The following is an 18432-nucleotide window of genomic DNA, read 5'->3' as shown; positions in this document are numbered from 1 at the left end:
ATAGCTAATTAATATGCTCACTCGCCACCCTGTGGTCTGGGGTGTGAATTGCAACCTGTCAAAATGACAGATGGACTTCAGTTTTTTCCGTCACCGTTTTAAAAAAACCGGTCAACGACGGAAAATATTCGGTTAACGCGACCCCTGGTCATGACAGAACAGCACTTCAACGATATCTGGCGCCATCTAGCGTCGTGAATGGGTATAATGTCTAGACCGCGAATATAAGACAACCCCCACTTTTTTAGTGTTATTTCAATGCAAAAAACACAGTCTTATATTCGGGCCAACACGGTAATAAATACTAAAATATAGTTTTAGTTTTTCATATTTTTTGGTTATTTGTCAGGTGCAGGATAAAAAAAAGAATAACATAATACTCAAATAAATGATAACTTTTTTAAAAATTGTGATTCATTTAGAACAACAAACCTGAACAGTCCACAGCATTGCCTGAAGTGCAAATGTGAGTAAATTCTGCTTTTGTGGATAAAATACAAGGTATGCCTATGCCTATGCTACATACTGTATAAAAATATTTTAACTAAAGACAAGAATAATGGAATTTAAGCACATGCATCAGCCACAAGTCATATGAGAAAACATGAGCTAACTCATTATTCAGTCCACTGTAAAGGTTTGTGTATTTTTTTTTTTTTTTTTTGTATATATTTTTTTTTTGGTCCAAATTTCCAAACTTTATTTTCTAAAGTAGACATGCGTGTGCACATTAATGAGTGCATCTCATGCTTCGGCGTTCCTGTTTGTTTACTAACCAGCTGAATAGCTAGTGATTCTATAGAGTTCATTATTGTTGTCACCTTTTTTTTCTAGTGCGACCAAGTACTCACAGTTAGCTTTCTTGTGTGAGCTTCTCAAATGTACTTTCAGAATCGGACTTGTTGGGTTTGGATTTCCAAATCTGTTACCACCCCCTTCCAAGATACTAGCTTTTGTCTTTCTCCCTGGTGTTTCTCCACCATTACTGGCCCAAGGCTCCGATGAGGAAATCACACAGTACACCACTAGACGGGTCCGAAAAAATGAACTTTGGAAAGTTGCTGCTCCACAAGGTTATATTTATTCATTTCCTAGAGAATAACAAGTACACAAAATTTCACATTCATAGTCCTTTATTTAGTGTCCTCAAGTTGTCCACTAGTGACCGCTCTCTGCATTGTCCCCAGGGTGAGGGATAACTGATAAACTCGCAACTAAGTAACGCAAAATGAAAACAGAAATAAACGGTATGACGACCTACAAAAAAACAAAGAAATGTGTAGTTTATTCATTTTGGATCACTTTTTTGGTTCATTGTGGGGAAGAAATAGGGAAAAACAATTATGGAGGGCACGGACAGCAATTGCGTACCGAATGGCACCAAATTTCACACACACATCTTGTGCCTAAAGACGAACAAAAATAGCCTTGTGGAGGACAAATTCAAAAACTTTGAAAAATAACCATTATGCGATGGCCCAATCTAGTACATCACCCATCAAAAATGTCACAAAAATATGAATACTGAAATGAATAATCTCATCTCGGTATGCTCACAAATGAACTTCTCAGTGTAAAATCTGTGCCTTCTTTCTTTCTTTCTTTCTTTCTTTCTTTCTTTCTTTCTTTCTTTCTTTCTTTCTTTCTTTCTTTCTTTCTTTCTTTCTTTCTTTCTTTCTTTCTTTCTTTCTTTCTTTCTTTCTTTCTTTCTTTCTTTCTTTCTTTCTTTCTTTCTTTCTTTCCCCCCAATTATTTTCTGTGATGCTGCGTTCTCTGAATAAACAACACAATATCGACAATCAAAACGAGTCAAAACTCCCATATGGCACATTAAAACAGTTTCAGACTTTAAAGATACTCAGATTTACCATTGTGCGTATATAAGCAGGTGAACAAAACTAGTTTAAAAAATGATCAGAAAGACATCACATAAATTCTAATTTCATGTTAATTTCATGGGGGATTTCCATTATAAACCATAAATTATTTAAAAAGGATGATAATAAAAGGTGACCCAGGAGTCAAGGGTGTAGGTTTGGTCTCAATATTAGTAGGGACGATATAACAGCATAACTTGCATGTACACGTTTTGCTGGGGACGGGACATTAATAAGACCAAACAGATTAATGCATCAGATTCTTCCACTTACTTTTAGTAAATATTATCATTTGTTCTCATTAAGCCCATACATCTAAATGTCGGTCATTTTTCACCTAAATCAAGAAAAAATGCTTTCAAATAATGTTTTGAACAATATCTATTCTTGAATTAGGAACATTTCTGACAAACAGGTTTTTTCAAAAGATTAAATATAGAAGCTTTTTGCTTAAAATAAATCAATTATGCTTACTTTCAGCTAGCTATTTTTCTTATTTCAAGAAATCTGAGTAAAATTTACTTGAAGCACTGGCAGATAATTTCAATTATTTGTAGTAGATTTACACTGAAAACAAGGGAATTTAAGTTTGGTTTTTTTTTTCCATTTTTAAGGAGGTGGGTTTTTGCAGCGCATGTGGATTCAGGTGATACACCGTACGAGTAAAACCTTTGTTTTCAAAGATGACAAAAGAAACATTTTAAAAACTTTCAGAATAAATGTCTCGATTTTATGAGAAATTTTAAATTGCATTATTTGAATATAAATTATATTAACATACACAAGAAATACAAACTTGTTAATAATCTCACATTTGTCTTGATACCGCTCAAAATTGTCTGTCTAAATAAATTAAATATAAAAAAAACCCTTCTTAGACTTGGTATAACAAAAGTAAATAAAAATGGAGCCTTCCTTCAGGAAAAACACTACTGCTCTTGTCCACAAGCACAACCAAAAAAACTGAAATCTTCTTTGGCCTGCTTTAAGACCACATAAGACAAATGAAAACTGGGGAGAAGGGTGTAAACCTTGGTTCACTACATTTCTTACAGCTGAGCAAAGTTCACTATATTTCTCACAGTTTAATTAACGTTAACATAGTAGAAAACACATACAGGAGGACACTTCTCCTAAGCAGCGTCCTACTAAGGTTAGCAAGTTCACACAGTTTAATGTCATGTTAATGCTAAACTGTGATGCAGGTCAGACTTTCAGTAGCAGAATTAGTGTTTTTTTCCGCCTTCACAACAGTGACTTTATATAATATTTATAGCGGCTGCTGGCCGAAAAAACAGTATCCCTCCTCTTCGAAGCGGGTGGAGGAAGCGGCATGTCGAAGTGTCACGTAAATCTGTGTGCGTTGTTGTGTGTGTGTGGGGGGGGGTGGGGGGGGTCAACTCATCAGCCAATCAAACATGCGTTTGAGGAAAAAAACATGGACTGGCTCATTCAGCAAATGAAAAAGGGGTAAATGTCAGTCTGAAAATAATGCACTTAATAATAGTAGGGTCAATTTTATCATTACAACATATGGGAAGACAATCTAAATGACCTATATAACTGAACACATTATACAATGCAAATGAGGTTGCTCAAAAGTTGGTGGGGACAATTTGAGTATCCTGAAAAGTTGGTAGTGTTTTGCTCCTACCGTCCCTATGCAAACCTACGCCCTTGCCAGGAGTATAATATATACTTTTACCAGATGAAAATGATCATATTACCTGAGGGTGTCTTCCTGCTTTGTGTCTTTATTTATTTATTTTGCATCTTTTAGGCATGGACTTTTGTATTAGTGTCTTCAGGTAGTAATAATATGTCAAAACAATAATGTGTCTCTCAAACAAGATGTGTGCTGGTGAAGTTTTAGAAAACTGTCAAAGGAAACAAAGGATCAAACATGAAGGGTCATGTGTACGGCAAAATCACATTCCATGGATAAGACGGAGTAAACCCCCTAAGACTTTGCTGCAGGGAAATCACTCTGTTAACCTACAATTGGTGAAAATGCAGTTAGGAGAGAGAAAACAATTGTGCAGTCATGCCTGATTGAAGAGATCATGAAGAACACATCCCTCAGGAGGATGGTTTCACAAGCGGGCTACCAGCTCAGAGGGGTTGTAAATAATAATGTGTGTGTATGTTTAACTGGATTAAAAAAAAAATCTCAAATTAGGCTTTGGTACTGCAAAAAGTTTTCTTTGATGTAATTGCACCAGGGTGTCAAGCCCAAGCCTACTGCTGCTTTCTGATATATTTATTCATGCTTACCAGAACGTTTTGCAAGCCTGAGATGCTATTAATGGTGTCCTTCATAAAATATACTTTTTTTTAGGTTACGTTGTCACTGCAGGTCAGTTTCAAATTCTTTGCCCATATGTCATCAAGAAGGAACATACTATGTCACCACTGTTCGACAAAATAAACAATTGGTTCAAATGAGGAATGATAAACAGAGGCACTTCTCCGTCTTAAAACCGCCCATGAAGCTATCAGGTTAAGAAAAAAATAGACTCCGGTTGCACAAAATCCTCAAAAGTTGCCACAGAATCGTGAAAGCTGAGAGCTCGGCATACTTCCGCAAAAACAATGACACGGGATGACATGTTACAGTGTGCATGCATGTGACATCACAGACACTTTCCTTTCAGGCTGCGAGTCGCATATAGCTTTGCATTATGAATGTCTACACCAGTGGCCTGTGAAATGGGGTATTGAGGGTGCTGCAGCACCCCCTGGTGTTTTGGAGAAAAAAAAGTTTTCGTAGATCATTTTTGTTAAAAATGAATAAATATACAATGAAACAATAGCGTATTTAAAATAACACTAGGTACCTTTCAACCTTTATAAAATATTTTCATAACATTTGTGATAATATGTCGACTGAAAACTAGTTGGATGACACCTCTTTTATATCTTGAGGGGGTCTGTATCACTTTCACTGACACTAATTAACTTTCAGAAGGGTGGCAGGAACCCTGCCACACAAAAGAAAATTACGAATATGCTGACTGCTTTACGGTATACATCACTTCCTCCTTTCCCCATTCGTTATAAAGACAGTCATGAAAAGTCGATGCGAATGCTTTCGCGTGAACTCTGTAAAGATGGCAGAGCAACAAAAGAGACAAAACGTTTTGTCTGAGGAGGAAAAAAAATGAAGGCTACCAAGATATACAGAATAAACTTTGATCCGGCTTTTACCCGCTGCCGTGAAACATCCCCCCTCCTCCTCAACCGAACTCGTTAGCGCTAACGAGTTCAGGTGGGGTGGAGGGGTTAGCCACTCTAAGCCACATGGTTGCTAGCCGTTATATGCACCACCCTGGTCTGTCAATCCAGAGGCATGTCCCCGATGTCCATGCTATGTTGTCAAGGCATGTCATCGGTTTTCTCACAAATTTCCAAAACAGGCATGGAAGATTGGGTTAACAATCTAAACCGTCCCTATAGGTACGAGTGTGTGCGTGAATGTTTCTCTGTCTCCTTGTGCCATGCGATTGGCTGGCAATTAATTCAGGGTGAACCTAAGGTCTATAGTCTATAGTCTGCCTATAGTTACAGTAGCTGGGATGGGTTCCAGCACCCCCACGATACTCTTGAGGATTTGCGGCTCGGGAGATGAATGAATGAATGAATGAATGATTGAATGAATGAATACCGTACATCCTTTTGCACACTGAATCTTGTTTAATTCCATATTAATGCTTGCTCCATTAAACAGATTATACATGACACGCATGTGCCAATGAGGGCACATTGCCCCTTAATAAATGAGCCAAAAAATGGTTATATTTTCTTCCCAACATGTTTTCCACATGGTTTTTGATGTTTTCAGTTTTGATCAGTGGCTTTTTATGTATCCTCTTACTGGCTGTATGGAGTAAGTGTCACCAGCTGCTGTGTTTCATGTGACCAACTCCTGCTGTTCATGTTGGTGTGTGGACGTGCATAGATTACGTTGGCTAATTTAATGGAAATGTGATTAAACTGAGCACATTCAAGTGGAAACATGACTAATGGTATCATCTTCCGTCAAGGCTGCTCTCTCTTTGTCACCTCTGTGAAAAGAAATGAACTGAAATCAGTAACAAAATTAGAGATGATTTGCAAAACTTTGTCATGAAGGAGAGATCTTTATATATTCTCATTTACTACATTAAAACCACCTCCATAGTGGGATTTGTTGCCCACTAACATAATAAAGGAGGAAACATATTGAACCACATCCACCATCTGAGGAGGAGGCATTTTACTCGAATACAAATTGACCTGTCGTGCAAAGCATTTTGCCTTCACGCTAATTGATCTTGTCAAGTTACCTCTTGGCTGTAGCATTTGTTGTTTAGACATATCGACTGCTGCTAAATGACTGTGGTGATAAACCGTACACTGCCTTGGAATAAAATAAATATTAGCAGTAAATATGAAAATATACATCCTACAATTGGCTGGCGTCCAGTCCAAGTTATACTCCACCTTGAAGCCAAAGTCAGCTTGCATAGGCTCACAATTGCGATCCCATTGATGACAAATGGTTTGGAGATTTGTTGGACGGAATATAAATATTCATATTTACATATTATGTTTTTAATAAATCCACATTCATTGAGGTTATAGTTCAGCCAATGCAAATATTTACACAGCCCACATGCAGACACAGCAGCAAAAAACAATTAGACAGCAAAGGCAATGATAATAGTATGGAAATATGTAATGAAATGTCATAAAAGCCATCAAAACAGTGAAGATCCACTTAATGTGGTCCATTAAGGAGTCAATTTTGCCTGCATTCATTTCCCCTGGGAAGCAGAATTGTCTCATCTGTGCAGTATGTTGCAAAGCCAACTAAGCTTGGCTGTTTGAATAGTCCCCATGCCGTGTGCTTTTTTCTGTCCTTTAGTACATTTGCGAGAGAGACACTAGATAAGTGTATTATATTAATTCACTGGTATTTGTGATTTGAGTAGATATTGCTTCTGTATAGCCTGAAGCGATTCCATAAGCTTCCTGCAACACTATGCCCACACTCATACATTCAACAGACCTCAACAACGTTTCAAGTCATTTTGTTGCTCTTTTGGGTGCAACTGATATCAGAAAAAACACAAACTCAAAAATATGTAAGACATCCTGCTGTCATATTTTTCCACAGATGAAATAGGATAATTGGGGATTTTTGGCGGCACAATTCTTTCTTGTGTACCGTCTTCAGAAAGAGGCTTCCTCCTGGGGTGACAGCCATGCACACCAATTTGATGTAGAGTGCGGCGTATGGTCTGAGCACTAACTGGCTGACCCCCCATCTCTTCAAACTCCGCAGCAATGCTGACACACTCCTGTAATGAGTCACATGACATTTTGGAGGGAAAATGACATGCAGTACTCAATTTGGACATTTAGGGATGTACGTATTTACTAAGGGGTGTACTCACTTTTATTGCCAGGGGTTTAGATATTAATTTCTATATTTTGAGTTATTTTTAGGGGAAAATAAATTACCTCTATTATATACAGTAAGCTGCACACAGACTACTTTTCATTGTGTCAAAGTGTCATTTTGTCAGTGTTGTCCCATGAAAAGATATACTTAAATATCTGTAAAAATGCGAGGGGTGTACTCACTTTTGTGATACACTGTATTTGATGTTCTGTATTATCTCGGTTTTGTTTTTTAAGTCTGCAAATAAGTGTTCTGATATGTTGACGAATGACTCATTCATTTACCAGTCACCATTTGTGAACGGTTTTCTACGCTTTATTTACCCCAGGTTGCAACAAAACTTGAAGCAGTAGTGGAGTTTGGAGATGCCCTTTTTAAATCTATTTATGCTCTTACTCTTTACTCCTCTAATTTCTCCAGAAGTACTGCAATCGCACTTACTGGGTACTCGGCTGCAAAAGTAGTATGCCTCCCCTGCAAATGTCTTTCCACATTATTCCGTCTGTGATTTGACAACTTCTCGCTACAGAGCAAACATTCAGAAAATCCTTCCGCATTGGCACGAAGGCAAATGACTTGTCCCAAGAAACGTTGAACCCTCTCTTCTCCTCAAATTTTTTTTTCTCTTTTCCTCTGTGGAATTCAAGTCCCATCATAAAGCCGCCAGGTTTGCTTACAACAGCCGCCCTGCTGACAAAAATGTGCGTCGCAGGCTATGACGCAAATCTTCATTGACAGAAAATGTTAAAATGTAATATTTATTCTACACATTTTTACAGCATTGGAAGACGTTAAGATTGTTTGTGTAATGTTTGTCCTCCTCCAGAAACCATGTTCAAACAAAAAATATATTTCCCTCTTCCATCTTTTTCCATTTTCAAACATTTTTGAACGCTCCAGCGAGCCACTAGAGCAGGCTAAAGAGCTGCATGCGGCTCTCAAAACACAGGTTGCGGACCCCCGTATTACACACTACATAGTAGCATTAATCTTACCTTATAGTTATAACAGCAACTTTCCTTTGGCCATTTCCCAAAAGATGTCAATGACTTCACTGTTGTTGATTGGAATGTCCTTCTCAATTGCCAGTAAAAGAAGCTATGACAGCATCTCCTCTGAGTAAAGGCTGCGATGTTTGGTCTTTACTAGTTTTAGTTTTGAGAAAGAACGTTCCACCATCGCAGTGGACATTGGAAGAGTCTCAGCAGAGTTCGGCAGCTCAGTCATGTTCAGGATGGAATTACCAAATGATCACATTAAGATTCATACAAACACCGGAATCAGAGAAAATGAAATAAATGGACGGATTGCAAGAACTTAAAGATGTGGACCTTTCTAGATAACGTTGTGAAGAGAACTGACAAATATGGTTGTCTATAGAGAGTAGAGACACACAGATCGAAATAGCCATGGGGGGTGGGGGGGGATGTAATTACAGTTGTTATAGTAGAAAACTATATAAGAGAGAATTACGTATTATTAATTATTTTAAAAAATCCCCACAATAAACCTGGTGTAATAATTTTCACTATTTGCTTGAACATGGTAAATAAGAGTAACACCGTTTGTTTCCAACCACCAGATGTCCTCGGACTCCTCACCACACACCCAGGTCAAAGAGGAAGAGCGTGGGGGTGGGGGGTGTTTACGGCGGCTTCAAGGCTCACAGACGGCTTCTTTTTTTTAAGTGTGTTTTGGGTGTTCAAGTAAAGTACTAGTACTCGGTGATGTGCCTCCACAGTTGGCCAGCACACAGATACGCACCAAAAAGTAAAAAATATAAGCCCAGTCAAAAGGGGCACTTTAGGAATGCAGGGGCAAAGTGGCAGGTGCACTATTACCCTTGCCCCCCCCCCCCCTCCCATTTTCTATGCTGTGGTTGCCATGTGACTGTTCTGTCATTCCATCAACATGTACTATAGCGCAGCACTCAAAAGTTTGTCTCGGTCACCATTTATGGTTGTGATGTCACACCCAGAATTGCTGAAAAGAAAGTGTGCATTCCCTGATACATTGTTGTGGGTCAAATTACTATGAAATGATTAAAAGTACCAAATTCATTTTCTACATGTAAAATTACATTATTCCAGTCATTTTCTTTCATTCTTTCTTTCTTTCTTTAGTTATTTATTTATTTACTTTCCCTTCCCTACAGGCATGACAAATCCGAACAAACATACAGCATCTATATGTGTTTACAATTAATTCAACCCGAAAAGAAAAGGGCAGACGGGAGAAGCCGAAGCTTATTGAAACCCGCCCCAGTATACCATATAGGACGCAGAAAATATCGAATAACAATTTTTGACATGGTTACCATTTTTGAGGACCTTTCATGCTTTTACATCCACTAGAAGCCACAGTATTTGTAAGCTTCATGGCCGCCTCATAATCGGCTTTTCAGTCTTGAACTCTAAAAGCTTCCATTAAGAATACCTCTGTCATTCTTATGTTAAAAGGTAATTTATCGTGAAGGTAAATGCATAGTTTTATTCTAGCAGTCACATTAAAATCATTACCAGCAAGAATATCCCCTCCGCAAGATAGTTCTGTTCTGACTTTATTTCCAAACTACTCACAGCAGTTTTAATATACATTGAAGTTCTTCTATAAATATAATTCTACAAAATATACAGTAGATTGGAAATAGGACATTTCTTACTGTTTTTTCATGACAGAGTAATGAGAGCATCAAAAAAGTTTGTTTGCATTTTGATGATCATTGACCAGAAAGTTTTTTTTTTCTTTATAAATGCAGTACTTTTCTAGCCATCTTAAAAGGATACTATTGAATGAACAGCATACAGTGGGGAGAACAAGTATTTGATACACTGCCAATGGGAAAACCCATTGGCTGTGTATCAACTGTATATTCATATAGATATCAAATTTTGTAAAACTCAGACACGTAAATGGATCACAGATAAACACTGCAACTAATGAAGGTTACTTCAACTTTAATATTGATTCCTTAGATTTTTACAAAATAATAGCTTGCAGATGTGCCCCATGAGAGCAATAACCATTGATTATTTAAATCCCAACATATCAACAGAATATATTAAGACACTCAAGCTAATTGCCTATGTTCCTTGATCGACTCAACAGCAGTCAAGGTTCACACAGTGAGCTGCTCATCATTGATTCTCATGTAGATTCACTCCGTTCCCACATCACAAACCAATTATAAATACCTTCAAGGGAATAAAATCATCTTTTTGCCTCTCTAAAGATTTTGCTATCGTTTGTCTGGGATGTCATTTGCTCAGTTTGTAAGGGCTTGGCTATTTTAGATCACCCTTGACATGAGTGTGCTCAAAAACCTATCAAACAAACAAAACATAAATACATTTTATTGTACAGAACATCTTTAATTGAAGTTTCTTATCAAATAATTACCAAAACCCATCCGCACCATCCTTATTAAGCCAATAAACTGGATTTTAAAAGGTAAATTGATATATAAATGTGTAAATGTAGTTTTATAATGCAATATGTTCATCACTAAGATGTGCTAGCTGAAGAAATAGAGCACATAGATCAGACCGGTGGGGAAATGCCACCTCCAGCAACCATCAACTAGAGTTCTCAATTCAGAAAATGGATTAGATTAGGGTGAGACTGTGTGTGTGCATGTGATTGTGTTTTAAATTATTTAAATGTACTTAGCCTATTTTATAAATAAATATATAAACATACAATTGATAAACGTGAAGTTTATATAAAATACATACACTATACATTTTTTTAAAATTTGTTGAACAGAAATAATAACATTAACAAAAAATGCAAAATAACAGATGGTGGGGGATTGTGGGGGCACCCACCATTATCAGTGTGGTTGAGCCGTAAGTCAGTAAAAAGCTAGTGATAACTGACTAGCCTCGTCTCATCTTTCTCCTCTGAGAGAAAGGTTTGCATAAACTCATCTGAAAAAATGTGGTCAGCAATTACCTAATAGTGTGTAGCTACTCAGACTGGCGACAGTAAGTTGACATAGGCCAAGTCAACTACCAATATGTCAAAGAATATTAGCGGGTCATCAATATACTTTCAACTTTAATTTCAACAGCGTGTAAATGAGCCGTGCAGAGCACTTATTCATTGAGTGGCTTGCGACCGCAGCTATCCGATGTGGAATAGTCTTCATCACTTGCAAGCCAATTCATGTCGGGGCCATTCGATAAACAAAACATTACAGTCAAAGTAGTGTGTACTTTGAAATAGCTATAGATTGCTCAAATTTCATTTGATTTTCAAATGTCTTGGTTTACCATGAATGTCAGAATGCAGTAATTTCACTAAAAATTAAATATGATATAACCTTACTCAAAATCCAGATAGAATCATAGCCACGTTAATGCGGTTTGTTATAAAACAAGCTGTTTGTGAATCTGTCAAGAATTCAGCAAGTTAGGAGCATTTTAGGAAAGAAAATCACGCACCAATAAAAGCTACAATAGAGCCCACCGGAAAAGTGCCTCAATCAAAGGCATAGTTTTGCATAGGGACAGTAGGGACACAACACTAGCAACTTTTCAGGATGCTCAGATTGTCCCCACCAACCTTTAAGCTACCTTATTTGCATTTTATAATGACTTCAGTTGCAGTATATATATAGGTAATTTAGATTGTCCATATGTTGTAAGGCTAGAATTGCGCCAAGCATTATTAATTGAATTATTTTCATTATGTTCAGATTGACCCTTTTTTACTTGCTGAAAGTGCCAGTGCATTTTTTTTCTCGCTCAAACACACGTTTGACTGGCCGAAGACCCCCCCACACACACACGCACACACACAATCGCAGCCCCAACAAATATACTGTACAACATGTCAATAGCATACTGCCTCCTCTGCCCCCTTCGAAGAGGAGTTTTTTTTTTTTTTTCCCCGGCAAGCAGTAGAAGCAACTATCAATAATGTAAAAAGACGTCAATGTTGTGGAGGTGGGGAACACGCCACAAATTTTGCTACTGAAAGTCCATCCTCCATCAGAGTTAGCAGAGCATTAAACTCAGCGGTTGGTAGTAACGCGTTACATGTACTCCATTACATTTACTTCTAAGAGTAGTTTTACTGAGCCATACATTCTACTTTTACTTGAGTAGATCTGTTAAGAAAAAAAACGCTACTTATACTCCGCTACTTTCGGCTACTAAGAGTAGTTACATTTTTCCTCTTTATTCTAAATATTAGATTAATTAATTATTATTATTTATTTTTTTTTGCTAGCAGTGCTATTGCCAAGAGTAGCGCTACAAATTTCACCAATGAGATGTCGCAACAATAATCACATGACTCCATTATACCAATCAGACGCAAGCTTGCCGTTCTATGATCACACGAGCCTGTTCAATCACGCGTCTTTAAAGCACCGTAACAAATGAAGTACTTGACATAGAGCGCTCTCCTGAACATGAATTGAAAGCACAGATTTAAATCTCTCTCCCAGTTTTTATTTTGCACCGATTGACCACGGAAAACCAGAGATATGATCCTTTTAATTTCATAATAGTAACTATGAAGGAACTATACGTAATCATCACTATTCAAACTAGGAACAATTTTCTCCACTAGAGGGCAGGGCACTCACGCTCTTTGGACAAATAATGCTTCATTACAGTTTTTTTTTTTTTCCTCTCTAATGATTTTTTCCCCTTTGATTTAATGTGGTTATGTAATGGATTATTGCACAGCATCATTATAACAACATTTCACACGGATAAGTTTTTGCTGAGAGAAAAAAAATACCATTGTTTAAAAAAAAAAAAAACATGCAAAAATAAGCTGTTACTCAAAATGTTACTCATTACTTGAGTATTCTTTTCATTGAATACTTTTTTACTTGTACCTAAGAACATTTTTGGGTGACTACTTTTACTCTTACTTGAGTAATACTATTTTGACGCAACGCTACTCTTACTTGAGTAAAATTTTTGGCTGTTCTACCCACCTCTGATTAAACTGTGTAAATTTGCTAACCTGTAAAACTCGAGTAGGAAGCTGCTTAGAGAGAATTGTCCTCTTGTATGTTTTCTACTGTCCCTGATTTTCATATTTATTGGGGGGCTGTGCTTGTGGACAAAGCAGTAGTGTATTACCTGAAGGAAGGCTCCATTTTAATTTTATTTTTGTTATTCCCTGACCTGTTTTTTCATTACGTTTATTTATTTAGACGGACAATGTTGAGTGGTCTTAAGACAAATGTTTATTTTTTTGCATATCTGGATAGGTACAAGATTATTAACAAGTTTGTATTTATTGTGTATGTTAATATAATTTAGGCTGTGTTCAAATACTGCAATTTAAATTTGCTAATAAATTCCAGACCTTTATTCTGGAAGTTTTCAAAAATGTTTCTTTAGAAGTTTTTGAAAACAAAGGTTTGACTCGACCGGTGTATCACCTGAGCCAATACACATAACAGTTAGTATAAGTAAATACTGATTTATTTTGGATTGATCATTTATCCTATCCATTAATTATGTTCATACAGTATTTGTGCGAAATGTAGCCTTGACCTCCTGACCTTTTCACCCAATCTGTTTGGTGTTATTAATGCCCAGCAAAAAGTATACATGAAGGTTATGCTTTTATATCGTCCATACCAATGTTCAGACCAAACCTACGCCCTTGGCCTCAATGCAAGATTACTTACCATTGGGAGGCTATGACGGTTGCACGCAAATGTAAATGTAATGTTTCTTATGACAATTTTAGTTTTATATTATGAAAATGATTGAGTTATATCATTTTAGATGTTAGAAATGACAAGTGTTTCATAGGGTGGGAGAATGTCCTGAAATGGGTGAGAGACACACTAAAACCGTGAGAGTTGAGAACCCTGCATCATCATCTCTTCTGGGTGGCCGGGTGGTTCATTTAACTGTCCTGCAAAGATTTTACCTAGTGTGTCGTCCCACTTTCTGGTTTAACGTACTGTAGAAATTTAAAAAGAAAATGGGATTTTACTTTCCTATAATTGTGCCCCCATACAAGCTGTCTACGTTAAGATTAAGTGTATGATCTTTTGTACAGAAGGTCACACTTGGCCAATTCTATTTATTATCAAAGCTTTCTTCTCTCTTAGCTCGCCTAAATTGGAGCATCTTGAGCAATGCACAATGGCAGCCTTTCACCCAGGGTCAAGTTAGAGTTATTTAGCGTAAAGCATGCTAGTTCACATTCTAAGTTTGTGTTAAATTTGCTATGCTTTGGTGATTAGCCTGTGGCTTTTTTTCAATGTCAGGGCTGCTTTTGCACAAGCTCACCTCTCATATATATGGATAGAATTGTTTTTTTTTTTAATTTTATTTCTTTTATGTTGATATAACAGGAAAGGCCTTTTGGTTGTTACACAAGAAATTATTGCTGTGACACATATACAGTAGCACTCAAATAGTTCAGTTTTCATTATTCCTGCTTTTAATAGGATTTGTCTCCTTGTGTGTGTCATTGTGTATCTATCTTTCTCTCCGTATTTACTTCCAAATGATAGCCCCCGCGGAGCCGTTGCTTTGCAAGTTTGCTGACGGAGGCCAAAAGAAGAGGCAGACTCAGGTCAAATATTCACAGAACGGACGACCATGGATGCGAGAAGGAGAGGTGAGGCTTCTCACTATTTCTTTTACACAGATTAGCGTTCCGTCTGAGCTCTGGCATATACATTTTATGACAGGAAGAGGAATTGTATGCTCATTCATAAATGAACAGTTTGTCATTTACAAACACTTCTTTTGCCTCTTTTTTTAATCTCCCACGTTGCCAATTTATGGCTTGACCTTCAAACCACCATATTCGAGGAAAACACTTAATTGTTTTAATCGTTTTCCTCGAATATGGTGGCCCCTTACCTTTGTTTTGACAGTCTTTAAACATTCTGCAAGTCGGAAGCAAAACTAAAAAATGCCCCAATTGCTCCCAGGACATCCACAGCAAATTGTCTTCAAAGCAGGGGACATTTATCCCCTGTGGGAAATACACTGGCATTACCCCAAATTTTAAGGGCAAGGTCATGCACTCAGTTTATGAAGTTTATGAGTTCTGCTAGTTACCAGTCTTTAGAGCCACTTTTGTGTTATAATAAACAAGCCACTATAACAAAAGTACCATAATTTTCTGACAAAAGGCGCACCTGACTATAAGTCGCCACAGACCAAATTTGACAGGAAAACGGAATTTGTTCTTAGATAAGTCGTACTGGACTATAATCCGCAGCTGTCCTCAGTGTATTATGGGATATTTACACCAAAAGATATTAACTGGTAACACTTTATTTGACAGTGGCAGCAAACGACTGTAATGAGACCAAATGAACCACCATTGCTTCAAGAAGCTTCATTTGGCCTTCACTGCTCCCTTGGGTGAGACAGTCAACATTAGCTGCTACCTGCCCTCAAACCTGTTATTGTCCAACATGCCCCATAGCATGCATTGCAGCACTACAGGTGTAAATAACATTCAAAATTCATGTTCTATGCTAATTATTTATTCAGATACTGTTCCAGATGTTTCATTAATTACTTTTTTGGTATTTGTAACACTTTATTTGACAGTGGCACCATAAGACTGTCATTAGACAATCATAATTATGACATGACGCTGTGTGTTTTGAGCATTAATGAATGCTTGTAACAGATTTAGTGTTATCCGGCAAATTATTTCACTTTTGAAGGGATGTAAAAGATCCGAGCCGGACATAAATGGAGTTAGTGACATTATTTGTTGGATGACACTTAATGACATCTGTCATAAGCATTCGGTAATGCCCATGATAGTGTCATGTTATTATTATGACGGTCTTATGACAATCTTATGACGCCGCTGTCAAATAAAGTGTTACCTATTATCCCAAATAAATCAACAAATAAGCCGCACTGGACTAAAAGCTGCAGGATTCAAAATGAAGGAAAAAAGTAGCGGCTTATAGTCCGAAAATTATGGTACATGTGAACGCATCATGAAAGTACAGATAGTGCAAAGGTATTGAACAATGAAAGTATTACAAGTCTTGCAGAGAGTTGTCCAACAGTGTAAAGGCACTTGAAATGCAGTAACTATAATATAGTGACAATATTGCAACTGAAGCAGTTGTTAGGCAATATAGAGTGATTATGCGGTACCGTCTAGCAAACCTCAACTGTCCAACCACTTTCCCGGTCATCTGATGTTCGAGCCAAACAGGAAAAAGAGGCGGGAGGTGCAGACGTGACCAGGAAGCAATTATCGTTGAATACAATGTCGGAGTGCAAATCGGTTCTGTAGTTCAATTTCTGAAGTTTTGTTGGAAATACACTCAATTTTCTCATTAAAAGAAAAGGAAAGAATGTCACGAAAAGCTTTTCTTGACGTGGAATGATGTTTTTGCTGTTCTGCGAACCAATACGTCATACTGTGGCTTAATGTGGATTGTTCACCTTCTGGTGGCAAGCCAATCAGAGGAGAGAGGCGGGAGCTGCAGCCTTGAATTGGAAGCGCTATCTGCCGGAATACAGAGTGTTTTTTGTAGATGGATCAGTTTCCTAAGTTTTGACGGAAATACACTTAATTTCCTCATTAAAAAGGGAGCAAAAAATGTCACTAAAAGCTTTTTTTGACCCGAAACGATGTTTTTGCGACTGTGACGAGAAGAGCCATAAGCAGCCATATGTATTTTGAAGGTTTCTCACATGAAACTCAGATCTTTTCCAAATTGATTGTGGAATATATCCATCGTGGATATATGGAACAATCAATCTAGTGTGCTAGGTCAAAGTGATTGTAGTATAAAATAAATACTCTAGTTAAAGAGTCAAAGTTCAGAACAATCTGCTTGAAAACTGTTAACTCTACAGGCCTTTTTCAAATCACAATTTATTGTATTTTATTGCAGTTTAAAACTGAGCTTGTCAGGCCCTTTATTGCACCATTTTTGGCTTTCTTTTCAATAAGACGTTTGAGGATGATTTGGAGATACTGCAGACAATATGAAAGCTGTCATTTATAAAGGTATTAAAATTAAACCAATAATACAGTTTATGATTTGTGAAACAACTGATTACCATTTTTGCTCTGTTCCCATTGTCACACTGACATCTATGAATGAAGTGACATCTGCAATATTTCCCTTGAATGCAGCAGATTGAGGCATTGTTGCACATGGTAGAACATGTAATGTTGAAACCAAAGCCTCAATTAACAGAACAAATGGAAGTGACTAATGTGACTACCCACTCAGAATAAAGAGTCTTGAAGCAATATGCCATGTATACTGTAGGATGTGTTGGGTCTAAAACTCGTTCTTTAACTTAGTTATTTACCCAAGGCAAGCTGACAAAAGGCAGGGCACGGTGAGACAGAGTCAGAGAGTTGACGTTTTTCAACCTGCAGGTTGGGAGAGCCAGGAGACATGTTCCGCGACCAATGTCTCATTAGAGTCTCTCTCTGAACTCTACCGCGCTGCTAACTTTTATTGAGGGCTTGTTGATGGGCAGAATACAGTTACAACACTGTTGCCCAACGTGGCAGTATTCTAGTCAGTGATTGAACAGTCACACTTCCTGATTGAATTTCCTGAGCAGGCAAGATATCTTTGTTTTGAACACACATTTGCAATCAAAGTACTGTAGCTTGGTGGAAAAGTACTGAGACGTTGTGTGATGAATCAACATATGTGTGTGTATCTACTTATCAGCAGAATGTGATCACCGGTAAGCACATGATTATGGGCTAAAACTGTATTCTTCATAATAGCTTGGGAGTGCACGTATAATACCTGTGGGAGAGCAAACTGGCATAATATATTTGGCACCCAAAAACAAGCTTATCTTACAGATGAAATTCAAGACTACTTTTTTCGTGTTTATTTGTAGGTACACCATGAGACAACCCAAAAACGTATTCTTGCAGAACATATTTTTTTACAACATGCTGCATGGTTCATACACATTTCTGAGAGGCTTTATCACAACAAATAAAGGTAGAGAGAGAGTGGTCGAGAGAGGGAATGGCCTGTGACTTTGACTATGTTAGAGTAAAAGAAAGTAATGACCAGGCTCAAGCACACTGCAAATCTATAACTTCTTAAAGCGGAAGTTCAGAATTTTTGGCTTAATCTTTGAGTTAGCG

At 37.5% G+C, this 18432-nt stretch overlaps 1 protein-coding gene across 2 annotated transcripts in view; it reads left to right on the top strand.

The window, feature by feature from the left end:
• The window catches only part of LOC130914519 (RNA-binding motif, single-stranded-interacting protein 3-like), a 227298-nt gene that overhangs the window by 157456 nt on the left and 51410 nt on the right, over nt 1-18432 (top strand). For both annotated transcript variants that reach the window (XM_057833781.1, XM_057833779.1), the window contains one exon: nt 14825-14931. In XM_057833781.1, coding sequence (XP_057689764.1) covers nt 14825-14931 — 107 coding nt within the window. The remainder of the gene's footprint in view (nt 1-14824; nt 14932-18432) is intronic.

The sequence above is a fragment of the Corythoichthys intestinalis genome, chromosome 4 (genome assembly GCF_030265065.1).
Source record: "Corythoichthys intestinalis isolate RoL2023-P3 chromosome 4, ASM3026506v1, whole genome shotgun sequence".
In the NCBI taxonomy this organism is placed as follows: Eukaryota; Metazoa; Chordata; class Actinopteri; order Syngnathiformes; family Syngnathidae; genus Corythoichthys; species Corythoichthys intestinalis.
This window is presented reverse-complemented; position numbering and strand designations above follow the sequence as displayed.